Below are 17,328 nucleotides of genomic sequence, written 5' to 3'. Positions count from 1 at the left end.
ATAGATAGATAGATAGATAGATAGATAGATAGATAGATAGATAGATAAATAGATAGATATAGATATGTGTGTGTGTGTGTGTACCCTTCTCCAGAGTCAGAGAACATCACAACCCTTGTGACCCACTTGACTACAAAGTAAAACAAATTGTGCCTTCTTGAAAAAACAAGCCTCCCACCACAGGGTCCATGTGAACACCTGCAGCATTTTAGGGGGTAGAGTATATTTTCAAATCAGGAAAGGTTCTCAAATTCACCTAGACTATTAAGAGTCAGGGAAGATCTTCAAATTCCTATTACCATTACATTCGCCTATCAATTAACCTTTTATTAAGGATTTATGGAATACCTACCATGTGCCAGGTACCATACTATGTTGTATCAAATATGTTCCTAGATGTATAGATGTTCCCATAACAGGGGCTAAGTTGCAGGACGAGACTTTATGTTTTACTAAGAAGAAAAGATAAAAAACCCAACACTAATAGCTAGCATTTACTTAATGCTTTAAGATAAGGTTTACAATGCACTTTATAAATGTTATTTTATTTTCACAGCAATCCTGAGAAGTAGGTGCTTTAGCATCACCATGTTACATATGAGGAAACTGAGGCAGGCAGAGGTTGTGACTTGCCCAGGATTACAGAGGCAGTAAGTATCTGAGATCATATTTGAACTCAGGTCTTCTTGACTCAAGGTCTAACTCTCTATCCTCTGAGCCACCTAGCTACACCTAGACATAGCTTGTATACATGTAAATAAATACAACATGTTTACAAAGAAACTACTTCTGAAGGTGTGAAAGAATTAAGGGATAGTTTTTCAAGACATCCAGGAGACCTTATCAACTTTAACTACTTTGAGGACAGTTTGATACAATTAGCTTTTTTATATTTATCTTTTTTATTATTATGCATTTCCTGCAGCACAAAGTAGGTACAATTGTTTTTCAGGCATTTCTCAGTTGTGTCTAACTCATTGTGATCCCATTTAGGGTTTTATTAGCAAAGATACTAAAGTGTTTTGCCATTTCCTTCTCCAGATCATTTTACAGATGAAGAAACTGAGGCAAATAGGGTTAAGTGACCTCCTCAGGTCACATAGCTAGAAAATGTCTGAGACAAGATTGAACTCAGCAAGATTAATCTTTCTGACTCCAGGCTCAGTACTCTATTCTCCACATCAACTAATTTGTTCCTACAAAGTAGGTACCCTACTTGGCAAATCTTCATTCAATGATTTGTGAAGGTACAGGACCCTCCTTTAATAGATCATGAGGAAGTTAAGGCCCAAAGAAGTTGTCTCACGCAAGATGACAATAGCAAATGTGTGGTCGGGCTAGGAAGAGGGCCAGGTTTTTCCATTCCTAGGCTCTGTATACTTTCTTCAGTACCTTGCTTTTTTCCCCCTCTATTTTAAGTCTTCAAATGTGAGGGAGCTAATTTGCTATATGCCATATTTCTTGCCTATGCATCAATTTAATACTCAATTGTAAACATTGTAAACTAGAGAGTAAAATTCAACTGCTAACATAATGAATTAGAAATCAGGACACTTGTGTGTATCTCAACTTCTATCTTAACTTCACTGCTAACAGTGCTAAGCTTCCTTGTACATGGAATTTGATCTTTGGAAAACATAATAAAAATGCTATTATATGCTTAGAAGTCATTTAGTGAATAGTATTTTATATATATATATACATGTATATGTATATATGTTTAAATATGTATAGTGTTTGGGTATACAGAGACATATATGTATATGTATATAATTTTACACAGATATATGTATATACACACATATAACACACACATACATATACAAATTTATTGGCTTTGATAACAGGAAGGATTTCTCCTAAATTTACTGAGGCTTTTTGGAAGGAACCAAGTAAGGCTAGGAATTATGTGGTCATACTCAACTAGAAAAGAAAAGACTAATATAGCATTTTTAGACAGTCACCAGCTTTTTGTTGAGATACTCTTTTAAAGAGCTCAGAAAGTACTTCTTTTTTTGCTAATTTAAAATTAAAATGCATAGTCAAAGATGCCTCAAAACTTTGGAAGGTATTTGAGTATCGCCCTCTGATCTGCCCTAAGTTTGTAGTTCTTAATCCATTAAAAGACAGGACTGCTTGTAAATCCACAGGTACAGATAAGGAGTCACTGTGTGACTGAGCCTGAACCCTTTTCAAATGAAAAATGTCAGTGGCAGAAAGGGAGCCTGAATTATTTTTTAAAGGGTTTTCAAAGATTCTCATGATTCCTCTGGTATCAGTTAAATGTGACATGTCCATAGACATGGCTGTTTTTTTTTTTTCTAGTGTGCAAAAGCAGGCAAATACTTTAGGCTTCATCTTTATGCAGAAAGGCACACTCTATCTGTCATTTATTTCAAAGTTGTTCACAGCCAATATGGACCTGTAGGATTGAAAGTTACCATTACTCTAGATTATAATTTATAGAGGAACTACTAAAAAGGTATATTCAATTCAATAAACATTTATTAAGCCTACCATATATGAGACTATTTATTGTCTGACATGTGCAACCACTATGTTAAACCCTGGGGATACAAAGCCAAAAACTAACTTTTCTTGGTCCTCAAGCACTTATATTTCATTGGGAGGAGGAAGCACAATGCACATATAACTAAGTAAAAAGAAAAGAATAAAAACTATTACAAAGTAATTATAAGAGACAAAAAATGCAAATTTCATGGCTCAAAAGAATTTTAGTGTAGGAGATGGTGTCTGAGTCATGTATTTTGATGGAAACCAGGAATTCAATATGGCAGAGATGAGGAGGAAATGCATTCCAGATTTAAGGTGCTATTTGAACAAAGGAAGAGAAGTGGGAGATGGAATTTCATATGTGGAGAAAATTAGACCAATTTAGGCAATGAAAAGTTCAAAAAAGTGAGTAATATGAAATAAGACTGGAAATATAAGTGAAATCCATATTGAAGAGGACTTTCAGTAGCAGATGGAAGACTTATTGTAGTGACAGGAGACCTTGTAGACTTTTTTTTTTTTTTTGCATGAGGGAAAGTAAGATGTCATGTCTGCATTTTAGTAATATCCATTTTCACAGTTTTTGTGGAGGATAGATTAGTGTGTATATTTGAGTAAACACATTTTTTTTGGACATTCCAATCAGACTGAAACAAAAAATTTATGACTAAGACCTCTATAGCTTAAGATAAAGAAGTAGGCTTGGAGTCAAGAAGACATTGTTTTAAGTCCTGCCTTTGATACCTATTGCATTTATGACCTTGGGTATGTCCCTTAACCTCTCTGTGCCTCAGGCAACTCCCTGAGACTATATATTGTAGATAAGGCGGCCATCAGCACTGGTAGGAGTTTCCTATTTGTGAGGGACTTGTATCAATGAAATCATGGTTCAAAAACTTTTTTAAAGTGATTAAAATGCCATCATAAAGATTCTATTGAGTTTAAATCCAGTAGGACAAAAGTTTTATGAAAGCTCTTGAGTGGATGCAGCTTTGACCAATGTACATTTCTCCTCTCTATGCACTAGCCATTGGCTTCAAATCTCTATAGGACAAAAAACAAAACAGAAGAACACAACAAATCATTAGTAGGAAGGCTGGCCATTTTTATAGTGATGAGCTTTCTTAAATTCATATACATATATTTATAGGTTCTATAATTCAGGCATGAAGAGAACTCCTTTCAATTATACAAATGCTAAATTATCCTATATTTTAGTTTTTTCTTTCTAAGTTGCTGAAACTGAAATAGATATGTATATATATATCTTACATATACATATCTATTTCAGTTTTATGATACATATATAGTATTTATTATATCTATATACTCATACATGTCATATGTACACACACATGTAGATACAAACACAAACTTTGTCCATGGACATCCTAGTGATGAATTTCCCTCAACCCAATCTATTCAACTAATAATAAATATTTATTAAAGCCTACTATATGCCAGGCACTTTGCTAAGTGCCAAGGATACAAATATGAAAAAGAAAGACTGTCTCTGCCTGAAAGTAACTTTCAATCTAATGGAGGAAGACAATACATAAAAGGAAGCTGGAAAGCAGCAGAGAGATGGTGAAGTCAAAGAAGTACAAAATGAGGGTAGCCTGGTAGGAAATGAATAGAGGAGGTTAGTCCTTGAATAATGAACCAATCAGGGACAGCTAAGTGGTGCAGGGAATACAGTACCTGCCCTGGAGTCAAGAGGACCTGAATTCAAATTTGGCCTCAGACACTTGACACTAGCTGTGTGAACTTGGGCAAGTCACTTAAACCCAATTTCCTTGCCTTTCTTCCTCAAAAAAAAAAGAACTAACCAATCAGCATTTATTAAGCACCTACTATGTGCCCAATATTATGCTAAACTCTGGTGATACAAAGACAAAAAATTAAAGGTTCATTTTCAAAGTCTTGTAGACATCTCTGGAAGAATCTTCAAGAACCCAAAGTCACTTCCATGTCTGATGAGTTGTTGGACTACAATTTTAGTGTAGATACTTATATTAACATGTATATATATATATTTTTTTTTTCCAAGTATCTATGACTGTACTGGTATGGATAATCCCTGATACAGATTGCAAACCTTCTATGACTTCATAAATATTTTTCATTTTCTAGAGTTATTTTGGAGTGAAATATACTCATCAGTTGATATTAAACTTGGTGATGAAATTTTCCAAAGCAAGGTAGGCCAATTTTCAGATAACATGCATTTTATCTATCAGCTGACCTTTATTTATTGACTGGCAGTTATATTCTAGCCTGGTAGGACCTACCAGAGCTTACACTCCTCTGTCATAACCTTCAAGAACACTAGGTCTCCTCTCTGCTACATAAAGCAAAAGACAAAGAGTTTAGTGAAGGATATAAGTATATGCACATAAAAATAAATACCAGGCCCATAACAACTACAGTACCTGTCATGTATTAGGTTTTAACAAATATGTATGTATTATATTCTTTTAAACTTTAAAATATTATAAATATTCTTATAGGCATGAGATTTTAAAAATATATATATTCCATTGATCTATTTTATATCTATCATTTATATCTATCATAGGTATTTCTGGGGACCCTTCTTGCCCTATTGAATCCAATTTTGAGACAAAGAAAAAAAAATAACATGAACTTCTCAAATACAATGTATACAATAATTCTGAGCAGTCTCACATCTCTTTACCCTCAAGAGGTAGATTGCTTCATCATCTCTTCTCTAGTACTTTCAATTTACAACAGTTTGAGGAACTTTTCATTTTGTTGTTGCTGCCATTAAATAAATATATGTATATTTATATCTGTGTGTGCACACACACATGCACACACATAAAAAAGCAACACATATATCTGGTTTTGCTTATTTTACTCTACATCAATTATATAGATTTTCCCATGTTTCTCTGGATACCTCAGATTCATCATTTCCTACTACATAAGGATATTCCATTATAATCCCCTATATAATATTTTATAATAGTTCCCCAAATTATGGCCATCCTTTTGTTTCAAGAATTTTGTTATCACAGAGCATGTGACTAAGAATATTTTGCTATAAGGTATTGACTTTGGAATTTTTAGTTGTACAATAACAACATTGAGTCAAAGTGTTTTTTTAAATTTTTTTTAAATTTTATTTTTTATGTAATTTATTTATTTATTATGCTGAAATAATTCCAAATTGACATCCCAAATGAGTTGGTCAATTTTCAGATCCACCATTAGTGCATTAGTGTTTCAGTCTTCCAATTGATAATAATGACTTCCTTTAAATTTTTTTGTTATCTTGGGCAATATGGACAGTGTGTGGTAAAATGTCAATTGCTTTAATATGAATTTTTCTTGCTGTTTGTGTTTTTGGCTTATATTTTCATTTGATCATTTTATTTTGAATTTATATAAAACATTAAAATTTATTTTAAAAATTATTAAAAATTTATTTTAAAAATGTTCATAGTTTTTGACCAATCATGGCATTTCTCTTGATGTTATATAATTTACTCAACTCTATATCTTGAATATCAGACTTTTATCTTTATGTTTCTTCCTTATATTTTCTGATTTACAGTATCTTCTTATTTTCTCTCATGCACTTCATGAATTTCTTATTTGTCTTTTATGATCTCATCAGTCCTGTATTTGGTTAAGAATTCACTGTCTTGTAAGTTGTAAAAGATACCTCCTGTCATTCTTTTCTAAATATTATGACCTTTTATATTCAGAGCATGCATCCATTAATTTTTTAAAGTTTTATTGGTACATTGCTTTTACATTGCAAACATTTCCAGATCACCCCACTCCAAAAGAACTGCCTTGTAACAAAGTAAAACAATTATGCTAAGCTAACAATTCAGTGAACTCACATAAAAGTACATGTAACATTCCACATCTGTAGCTCTCCTATCTCTCTTTTGAAAATATATATTTTTAAATTAACAGAAATATATTTTCTCCCTTTGATTCCCACCCCATTTTGTGGGATAGTTGGGAGAAAAGGAAAACAAATTCCTAATAACAAATGTATAGTCAAATAAAACAAATTCTTTTATTGATACACATGCATGTGTGTGTATATGTATATATATATATATATATATATATATATATATATATATATATATGCTGACACACACTTTTTTTCTCATTTCTTACCCTAAATCGATCACTTTCAGTCAGAAGGTAGAAAGTATGTTTCATGACTATTTTTCTGGAATTGTGGATGGTCATATTGATCATGGTTTTTACAAGTTTCAAAGTTATTTGTCTTTACAGTGTTGTCATATTATAAAATGTTTTCCTGTTTTTGCTTATTTCTTTCTTCATCAGTCTATACAAATCTTCACAATTGTTCACTTTTATAATATTGATGTTATAGAATATTTTTCTTCTGATTCTACTTATTTCACTCTACATTGGTTAATATGATTCTTTCCATGTCACCTTGAAATCATCTATTCCTTCATTTCTTGCAGCACTATATTGTATTACATATCATGTACCACAATTTGTGCTACTATTCCTTAGTCTTTAAGCATCCTTTTAGTTCCCAGTCATCTTTTTTTACTTTTTGCAACTATAAAAAGAGTTGATTTATGTGTATATATGTGTATGTGTGTTTGTGTATTTATGTATATATGCATGCATGTATTACAAATAGCCATTATTCTTCCTTTTTCTCTGATCCCATTTTTTCCCTCTTTGTACTCAGTGGGTCTAGAAGTGATATAGCTAGATTATAGGGCATGTTGTTTTTTAGTCACTTTGAACTTTTCATGATCCCATTTGGGTTTTTCTTGGCAAAGATACTGGAGTGGTTTGTCTTTTTCTTTTCTGACTCATATTACAGATGAGAAAACTGAGGCTAACAGGGTGAAGTGATTTGCCTAGTGCCGCACAGCTAAGGTCTGAGGCCAGATTTGAACTCACAAAGGTCAATTTTCCTGACTTCAGGCCTAGAACTCTATCTACTGGACGACTCAGTTGCCCCTAGAGGGCATATACTATTTAGCAAATTTGGGTATAATTCCAAATTACTTTTCACTATGATTTTTGTTATTCTCAGGTCCACCAACAGTGCATCTGTGTGTCTGTTTTCCATAGTCCTTCAAACATTTATCATTTTCCTTGGATGAACCCATCCAGTTGACAATCTATTTTTAAATTATTTTGGTAAATGGCATAACACATTAGTTTAAAAGAAATTCTTGTAAAACATCTTTCCAATTTTCCCAGTAGTTCTTGTCAAAATGGGGCCCCTTCCCAAGGAATTTATGTTCTTGGGTTTATCAAGCATCACAGTACTGGTTTTGATTGTCTCTGGTTTTTTCTTATCTAGTCTGCTACATGCTTGTCTGATTTTCAACTATTACAAAATAGCTCTGATAGCCACTGCTTTATAATATAATTGGGGTCTTATGATGTTTTGTCTGGCTATCTTCCTTATTCTCATTATTTTCTTTTAGATTAAGTCAAGAAACATTTAATGAACCCTTAGTATGTGCCAGGTTCTGAGTTAAGCATTGAGAATAAGAAGAAAAATCAAAAACACCCACTGACCTCTAAGAGTTTTTATTCTAATGACAGAAACAACATGTTCATCAAAGGTATAAATACACGACCACTATTGAGTAGATGAGTGAAGGAAAAGCATTAATTAAGCACTTAACATGCTAATTACTTTCCAAAGGGCAGAAAGGATCCATTGGATAGATTGCTAGGAAGATTCATCTTCTTGAGTTCACATCCAATCTCAGATACTTACTAAGCTTTGTGACCCTGCACAAGTCACTTAACCATAATTGCCTCAGTTCCCTCATCTGTAAAATGAATTAGAGAATGAAATGGCAAACCACTCCATTATCTTTGCCAAGAAAATCTCAAAATGGAGTCATGAAGAGTCAAACGACTGAAAAAAATCACTGTCTGAAGACCTGGGCATACAAGTACAAAAACAACATAGCTCCTGTCCACAAGTAGCTTACATTGTAATGGGGCTGAAGGTAGATTTAAAGAGAGTGGAAGTCAACTAGAATTAAGGTTTATGAAGTTACAAAGATGGTAAACAAAATAATCAAGCCATCTATTAACACACATTTTCCAGAGACAATTGACTATTGTATTGTAATAAGAAATAAATGGAAGGTGGGAAGACATCTTTGGCAATAGGGCTGAAGATGAAATGGTTACCATGAAGATGAAAATGCTTATCAAAAGATTGCAGAACCAAGAGACTTAACTCTGACCAGGCATGTTCACTGGTGGTGCAGTTTGGAGGGTGGAGCAATAATAGCAACCAGGTTAGAAAATGGAAAATAACCCTAAAGGGTACTAGGATTTTGGGGGCGGGGGGAACGTGTGGGGGTGGTAAAGGACTTCTGGAGGAGCTGAGTTTTTAAGGAAGCCAGGGATTCTAAGATGAAAACCTGTGGAAAGAGATAGGTCCAGGCTTGAGGGATATGTACTTCAAAGACCCAGAGGGCAGAAGAAGAAGCTCTTTGTGAACAGAAAGTAGGGCAGTCCTTGGGCAAGTCACTTAACCCCAATTGCCCTGCCTTGCTCCTTCCAAAAAGCAAAAGAAAAAAAGAAAGTAGGTCAGCAGTGTTGTCTACCATAGAGTGTGTGGGTAGGAGTAATCTGAAAATATTAGAAATCTAGGAAGGTTCTAGGTTATGAAGAAATGCCTTCTTGATGCTGTATGCATGTCTCCCCTTTTGGATGATTTCTCTTTGAAAAGAAATATTTTTCCAATTTGAAAATACTTTGAGAATATATAACTCAGTCAAATAGGCTATTTTTGTCCCATTCTAAAAGTCGGAAAAACCACATTTCTAGGTAATTGAAGTGTTGGAGATAAACTATATGTTGGAAACAACTGATCTATCTTTGTTTGACATTTAATAAAGCTCTAAGTATGGTAGTGAGAAATATTGTTTTTGCATAAATGTCAATTATTATTTTTCCTAAGTCTGGGATTTGAATGCCATTTGCTTTTATATCTCTGATTTTTAGCAAAACAATGAATAGGACAAAGTGATTAGAGCTTTACTCCAGGATACTACCCCGACAGCAACATTCCTTTTATTTTTTCTTTTTTTAAAAATTAATTTGTTTGTTTACATTTGCTTACAAGATGACAGCAACATTCTTTTACCTCCTGGTCCTCTTTAAAATAGTAATAATAATTAATTGATTAACTTTTACTTTACAACATTCAATTCCACAAGCTTTTGAGTTCCAAATTTCTTATGGTCCTCTTATGGACTATATTTTCCATGTTCCCTGACACCTAACCTTCACCCCAACCTCTTTACAGGAGTTGAGTATTGACAACGTGTAAGAGTGATGATTAGACTCTCTAGGCAATAGACTTTCCCCACACCTAGCATACAAGTGTATTCAGAGCAGACTGACCTCTGAAGAGCTCTGCTACCCTCCCAACTCCAAATGAATTTTCCCCTAGACAGAGGAAATACTGGCTGTGTCAGTATGTTTGCTTTCTGTAGTCTTGAGCTATTGAAAAGTCGCTATCATTTACCAAGGTTAGAAGCCAGGAGGTAAGGGGAAACTTGACAATTACCATGTGAAAAAGTCTTCCATTTTGGGCCAGAAGATGAGCATAAAAATAAAACAAAACAAACATTTAATAGCAGGTTTGTGGATTTGCATTTAAGCAATGTTGGTGTCATTTGTTGAATTACTACTTCAAGATGTTTTCAGTGTCCAAATATCCTACTTATTTGAATGAATTTTCTCTATGGACTTTGTGTCACAATAGTTAACAGATATCAAAGCAAATAAGGAAATTTTAAATCATTATCAACTCACTGATATTTATTAGGGATAGAGATTTACTAGGGATAGAGACTGTGCTATTATTACCACTTAAACACAAGCAGAAAAGTCCCAAATCTAACTAGACTGTGCTGTTAAAATAACAGCAGTAGCAGCAACAAGAACTCAGAATAAAATATTTTCATCAAAGTGTGGCCAATGGCTGAAGAGTGATGTTATAACTAATATGTATACCAATCATCTCCTCATGCTAGTTTTTGGCAATGTGCTTCTAAGAGTAAACTTAGTGAGTCCAAATACCCACCTTTTTAATATAGTAGTTGTAGCACCAAATGTGTAGAATAGAATATCAGTTAACAAGGAAACATAATGAATGTTTTGTGAAAGTTGTATTTTGAAATTAGAAAACTGCTGGATAAAGGGGTTGTGTCACTGTTTATATAAATTAGACAACCAAAGAAAAGGACTTTAAATCTATAGTTTTGAGACATTTTCTGTTTGTATTTCTGTCTGTCAGTTTTGAGGGACTGTAAATCATGTCAAAAATTTCTTTTTTCTCATTTTTTCATCAGTTAGTTGTGATTGATTGTGGGAAATAATGAGAACATAAAGGATATGGTTTCATTAAAATAGGATGGCAGCAGAGGTATGAGGATGGAGGATCAGCTTTTGCCTGACTCATTCTGGGTTCATTTCCATTATTTCCATTGCTGGGCATATCCAATATAAAGAGAACTGCTTAGAAATATATATTATAAAACTTATTTATTTGAAAAAACACACACTTATGTATTATGAGTATAGATACTTATTCTTATCTATCTGAAGAAATAGTACACTATGGAAATAATAGAGGGGTTTCTAAAATGTCTACCAATTTTCAATCCAAATTCTTTGAATAGCTTTGAGGGACCCTCATTTTCCAAAGGTTCCCTATCCTTATTGTGGAGTAAATAAACTCACATTGAGTGCCCCATTAAAGTTACTTTGACAGTCAAGTATATTAAGGGCTTTAACCCCTAGTATGTTTTCCTACTTCTTCCTGCATTCCCCAGTCCTGGAACAAAGCCATTTGAGGAAGGGTTATTCCCTCTGATTCTCAAAGACTTGCTAAATAGAAATGCTTTCAGAGTATAATGGGTGTGAAAAGATGTAAGAAAGAAATTGGGCTCCATAAGCTAAATTTGAATATAATTATAAAGAAAAGGTTTAGTTTTTTTCTTTCTTTCTTTCCTCAGGATGACAAGATCAGTTGTTTTTCAGACAAGCATAATTAATTCTCATTATATGGGTCCTCAGTACATTGTGAATGTAAAACAAACACAAAGACAGAGGTGGCTGTTGTCAAGGCACAAGTGAAAGTACTCTAAACATGGCTTGTTTTCTTTGTCTGCAGGAGAGTTGGAGGTGGTCCAGAAGGATGGGGAGCGCAAGATTCAGAGTCGGCAGCAACTTCCGGTTGGAACAACATGGGGGCCTTTTGCTGGGAAGATGGATCTGAATAATAACACCTTGGTATGTGAATGCTAAGAGACAGTTGAATCTGAATACTTTTGTTGTCCCTCAGGAATTATCTTTGGTTGCCTCCCAATGAAATCACTTAAAACCGGTTTGTTGTTGCTTTTCATGGACAGAGCTGCTTGGATTTTTTCCAAGTGGCTCGTCTCTGACAGTAATCTACGCAGAGTTTAGAAGGGAACAGGTTAATCATGCTAAATGGCTGTTTAGTAAGGTAATTTATAAGGTTCTTGCTTTATCTCCTTAGCCAGACTAATACTGTTCACATTTAATAACATATACAATTGCCTTTATTTTTAAGATGACACAAATTAATTGTCATACAATTCAGGTTTACATGCAGAACAAGAAATAAGTAAACAACTTTGTTATATTCTGGTAATATTGTTTGAACCTGTAAAACCAGGGCCAATTAGAATTCTCAATTCTGTCCTTAACTTCTTCTCTTGTGTAGGAGTTAGGATCAAAATAACTCACACTCTGTACCACAGTTGTTACTTCCATCTCCTTCAATAGGGGATGTGTGTTAACTTTTTAAAAATATTTTGATAACCTTATTTCAAAATAATTGCCCATCTTTTCATCTTAGGTATTTTATTTTTTGCATGTAAAGAGATTTTTACAGGCAGTCCATAGGCTGACAATGTCCAGACTGACAATTAAACTTATGACATAAAAAGAGGTTAAGAATCCCTGTCATAAAGGTTTAGAAAGGAGAGTTATAGGGGCAGCTAGGTGGCATAGTGAGTAGAGCACCAGCCCTGGAGTCAGGAGGACCTGAGTTCAAATATGACCTCAGACACTTAGCACAAAACTAGCCGTGTGACCTTGGGCAAGTCACTTAACCCCAATTGCCCTACCTTCCCCTCTTCAAAAAGCAAAAACAAAACAAAAAAAAAAAAACATGAATTTTAGGGGTGGCTAGGTGGTGCAGTGAGTAAGAGTGCTGGCTCCAGCATCAGGAGACCTGGGATCAGTTCCAGCTTCAGATACTTAACACCCACATAAAATAACTGGCCATGTAACCTTGAGCAAGTTACTTAACACCAATTGCTTAGGGGCGGCCAGGTGGCACAGTAAGAGCACCGGTCCCAGTGCTGGGAGACCTGGGATTGGTTCCGGCCTCAGATACTCGGCACCCACAAAAAAAAAAAAACTGGCCGTGTAACCTGGAACAACTTACTTAACCCCGATTGCTTAAAAAAAAAAAGAGAGTTATTATTGATTTTACTCCTGAATTAAGTTGCTGTGCTTCAGTACCTCAAAGGAAGTGATTTTGTTGGTAGATTGTAAACACCTTCCCCCCACTCATGCCATGATTTAGTAGATTTTCGTTATTTGATTTTGCTTTTTTGGAGGGCAATTGGGGTTAAGTGCCTTGTCTTAGATCACACAGCTAGTAATTGTGTCAAGTGTCTGAGGTTGGATTTGAACTCAGGTCCTCCTGACTCCAGAGCCGGTGCTTCATTCACTGCACCACTAAGCCACCCCAGTAGATTTTCTTAAAAAAGATTTCATGTGGCCAAAGACACAGACACACATCATATCACATCACACTGTGGATCAGCTTAGACAAGCAGTTCCTACAAGAGCAGTCTGTTATTGGGCTTAAAGTTCTTCCAGCTTGGTAGGACCTGAACTAGGTCATGGGCGACTAGGCTAGCCTTTTATAATACAGGATCACTTCTACTTTGTGACAGGACATCAGAGTAGGCCTTCAGAGGAGATTCACACCTATATTTTCCTTTAAAAAATAATCTTTTGTATCACCAATATGTTCCAGACACCATCTGACAAGAATGCTAGCATGGGAAATTAAAGAGAAGTAAACACCTACACAGGCAAAAATACAAACCAACAACAGCAAACGCAACAGTATCAGCAAGATTGTGTGATGTATATTGATGACAAGGTGGAAAACAATAATTGGAGGAAATCCTGGGTTGAAATAAGTAAAAATATTTAAACATTTAAGACAATTAAATATAAACAAGTAAAAATAAACAAATTGAACAAATAATAAACAAATAAATTGATAAAATTCCCTAAAACTGATCCCTTAAAATCATACACACTTAATCTGTGAAGGTATCAAGGGGCTATTAAGTGGAAGGAGACTCTTATTCCTATGGATAGAGATTGAGTAGTGCCATTCTTATTACTGATGAACAACTCTTTACAAATATACAAGGATATACAGGTCCCATAGCTGTTTTAACCACAACTCTTGATCTGGTCATAGACAAGAACCATCTTTCTTAGTCTGTCACTTTTGATATGTCTGGAACTCTGCTATTCTCATATCTTTGTAAGTAACCTGCAGCCAATTGTTTTAAGCAAAAAGTATTTTCAAAATTGTGCCCATCATAAAATATGTAAATTCTCCATGAGATCTGGAGTACTGAGTGGTACTAAATAAGTTATTTTAAACAATTCTATCCATTAATCTCTATTCAATGAAGATCAGAAGATCATAGGGTTAGAGTAGGAAGGAATCTTAGAAGACATTTGGTGTAAACCTTTTATTTTAGAGATGAGAAAACTGAGGCATAAAGAATTTAAGCAGCTTCCCTAAGGTCAAACACTTAATGGTTACCTGGGTTAGGATTTTAGCCCAGGTTTTCCTGATTCAACGTCTAGTATCCTATCTACTAATCCAAGCTAACTCAAGAATTTTCAGAATTTCAGGTATTCCTAGGATCCAATCTAGACCCAGAGTTCTAAACCTGGCTTCTGTGAACAAACACAGTGTGCACGTACACACAAACACACACACACGTATGTACAACATACATGTTTATATACTTTGTTTGCTTTCCTTTGGAATCTTATATATTTTATCCTATCCACTTAAAAATATTGTTCTGAGAAGAGATTCATAAGATTTTACTATACAGCCAAAAGGGTCCATGATGCCCCTTTCCTCCCCCCAAAAAAGGAATGCTCAATCCAGATAGTTTCATAAACCCGGTTGATCAGCTGAGAATCATCACTTCATGTTTATGGTCCCCAAGCAAAATTGTTACAATAGGAGATCCTTCAAGTCAAAGGACCCTAGAATGGCATTTGGGTAGTACTTGGTTCTCTTTATGTACACCTGGAGGAAACCACTTTCATTATTATTCTAGCTAATGAAGAGCTCCTGCATTCTTTTTAAGCAAAAAGAGATTGTACAGATGTCAAAGTTTAAGTTAAATTATAGTTTAAATCTAGTTTTTCTGTGGTGTGTGTGTTTCCCTCTTTATTAAGAAGATACTAAGCCCAGTCTATAGAACATTGAACCAATCATTCTTCCTAGCTGTTACTGGCTGCTGAAGTAGTACCCACTATGAAATATTTTTCATTTGCATATTATTGACATAAGAGATTATGGACCTTTTCCATTATAGTATATCAAATTAATGATAGTCTATATTTAAAATGCAATTTTCTGATTAATCCATATATTATTATGCTGTAGGTATATTGAATTTTTCATGAAATATTGCAGTTGCTATGATGAAGTGCTTTGTTAGCAGTAACCATTTTTATATCTATTAGTTTATCTATTTTTATTTAGTTTTTAAATCTTAATGATACCCTTGGTGCTCTGTGAACTGGAAAAATGCATAATTAGGAATAATTTTAAATATGTTTTAATAAGTTTTAGTCTGAAAAAAAGATATTTATCTTATGTATTTTGCAAATACTAATATACCAGATTAAAGAGAAATTATTATTATTATTGCATTGAAATTTCAAGGTTCCATGATTTGAAATTCTAATAAGTTTAAAGAACTTGTGGCCTTGTAGACAACAAACATAGCTGATGAATTTTTATAATAAAACTGATTCTCAGAATTCAGATATGCAGTTCATTGCTAGATCTATACTCTAGCCCTTTCCAGCTGAGTTGAGATGTGTTTGGCTCTCACATTCATTAGGATACCAGCATCACTTTCATAGTGTAATGAGGGATGTGAGTAGTAGTACTTTACTATTATTACTTAAAATGTGTACATTGATAAGCAGGAATGCCGACAAAGTCATAAGATCTGCTGGAATTAAATTGTTTCTGAGCTACAACTTTTGAAACTAAAATGTTGAGTCTAAAGAAATTGGTGAAAAATCAGAATAACTTTCCCTGGTTTTATCTAAATTGTCATAGGGAATCTTCCCAACTCTTACCTGTTCAATGAAGACAGCTTCACTGTTTTCCAAATGATTATTTCAAAGGCCCTTTGTATTTACTTTCAGGTTGTTTTGTTGTTATTTTAAACTTTAAGATTGGGCCATTTTCTATTCATACATACACATTTTCTTTTCATTATTTATTTTAATTTAATTAAGAAAAATTAATTTTTCTGTCTTCCTCATACTAAATTCCTTTCCCAATTGAGTAAATTCAAAAACAAGACAAATAATTAGCAATGAAAAATAAAGCATAAATACATAGTTGCATAGCCAGACAGACAGACAAATCCCCACATTATCCATGTCCAAAAATGCATGTCTTGTTCATTTTAATTTCATCACTTCATCTGTGTTGGGAGATGGGTAACAAGTTTCATCTTCATTCTCCTTGACTTTCTTTTGGACACATACCCCTTTTTCAACTCCCCTAGAAATTTTGTTTTACCAAATTAAAATTGTCCTTTTTACATAATTCCTTTAAAAATCCAAGAAAATAGTCCAGAATTTCATATCCCTGTTCATTTGATTTTCTGAAACCCTTGACATGGCATAAAATTTAGTTTTTGAAGGGAATATTCATTTGCTCGAAATCTTTTTAAAAGGAATTTTATTATAGTTTTTTTTTAATTAAACAGAGACAGCCTGAAGTATGGTAAAACCAATTGATCAATAGAATATATCTTTTTAAACCTGTGAGGTATTTATATATTTCATTATGCTGAAGGTTAAGTATTTATTCAATGCTCCTTTCTATGAAATATTTAAGTAATGTTAATTTTACCTCTTTTTAAAAATGAAATGTTTTACTAAAATGTCTACTTTTAATTTTTTCCTTGAAAAAAATATTTGCTTCTTGATCCTAGTTATATTTTCATATTATTTAAATTGGTCAATACCATGAATAGCACCATCATTTTTAAAAAGGAAGGATAATTATTAAAGTTATTTTGGATATTTCTTTTTTTTTAAAAAAGAGGAAGAGAATGAAGAATGAAATATATAGTTCAGTGATGCCAGCGTAGATCCCAGACAAAATTCTAGAACCTTTTATTCTCAGGATACACCTATTAATCACTTACTAATTATTTGCAAGTCACTGTGTTATGTACTGAGTGTACAAAAGTAAAAAAAAACAAATCCCAGTCATCAGAGGTCTTCTATTCTACCAAAAGGAAACATTTGCATAGTTAAGTAAATGCTGAAAATGGAGGGTTAAGGAACATAAAGAAAAACTCATTTGTGTCATTTTTTTTAAAAGACAAGATAAAGAAATATGGGCTAGATAGTACAATTAGGATTAAGTAGATTTCAGTCTGGTTG

At 33.8% G+C, this 17,328-nt stretch overlaps 1 protein-coding gene across 2 annotated transcripts in view; it reads left to right on the top strand.

Annotated features, from left to right (window-relative positions):
- Positions 1–17,328, top strand: part of ZFPM2 (zinc finger protein, FOG family member 2) — a 588,101-nt gene that overhangs the window by 289,614 nt on the left and 281,159 nt on the right. For both annotated transcript variants that reach the window (XM_069080910.1, XM_069080909.1), the window contains one exon: positions 11,714–11,832. In XM_069080910.1, the coding sequence (XP_068937011.1) occupies positions 11,714–11,832 (119 nt within the window). The remainder of the gene's footprint in view (positions 1–11,713; positions 11,833–17,328) is intronic.

Source organism: Petaurus breviceps, unplaced genomic scaffold (assembly GCF_028583685.1).
Source record: "Petaurus breviceps papuanus isolate PSGF00001 unplaced genomic scaffold, PetGlider_PUasm1.0 98, whole genome shotgun sequence".
NCBI lineage: Eukaryota > Metazoa > Chordata > Mammalia > Diprotodontia > Petauridae > Petaurus > Petaurus breviceps.
The sequence above is the reverse complement of the archived record's forward strand: the minus strand, read 5'-3'. Positions and strand labels throughout refer to the sequence as shown.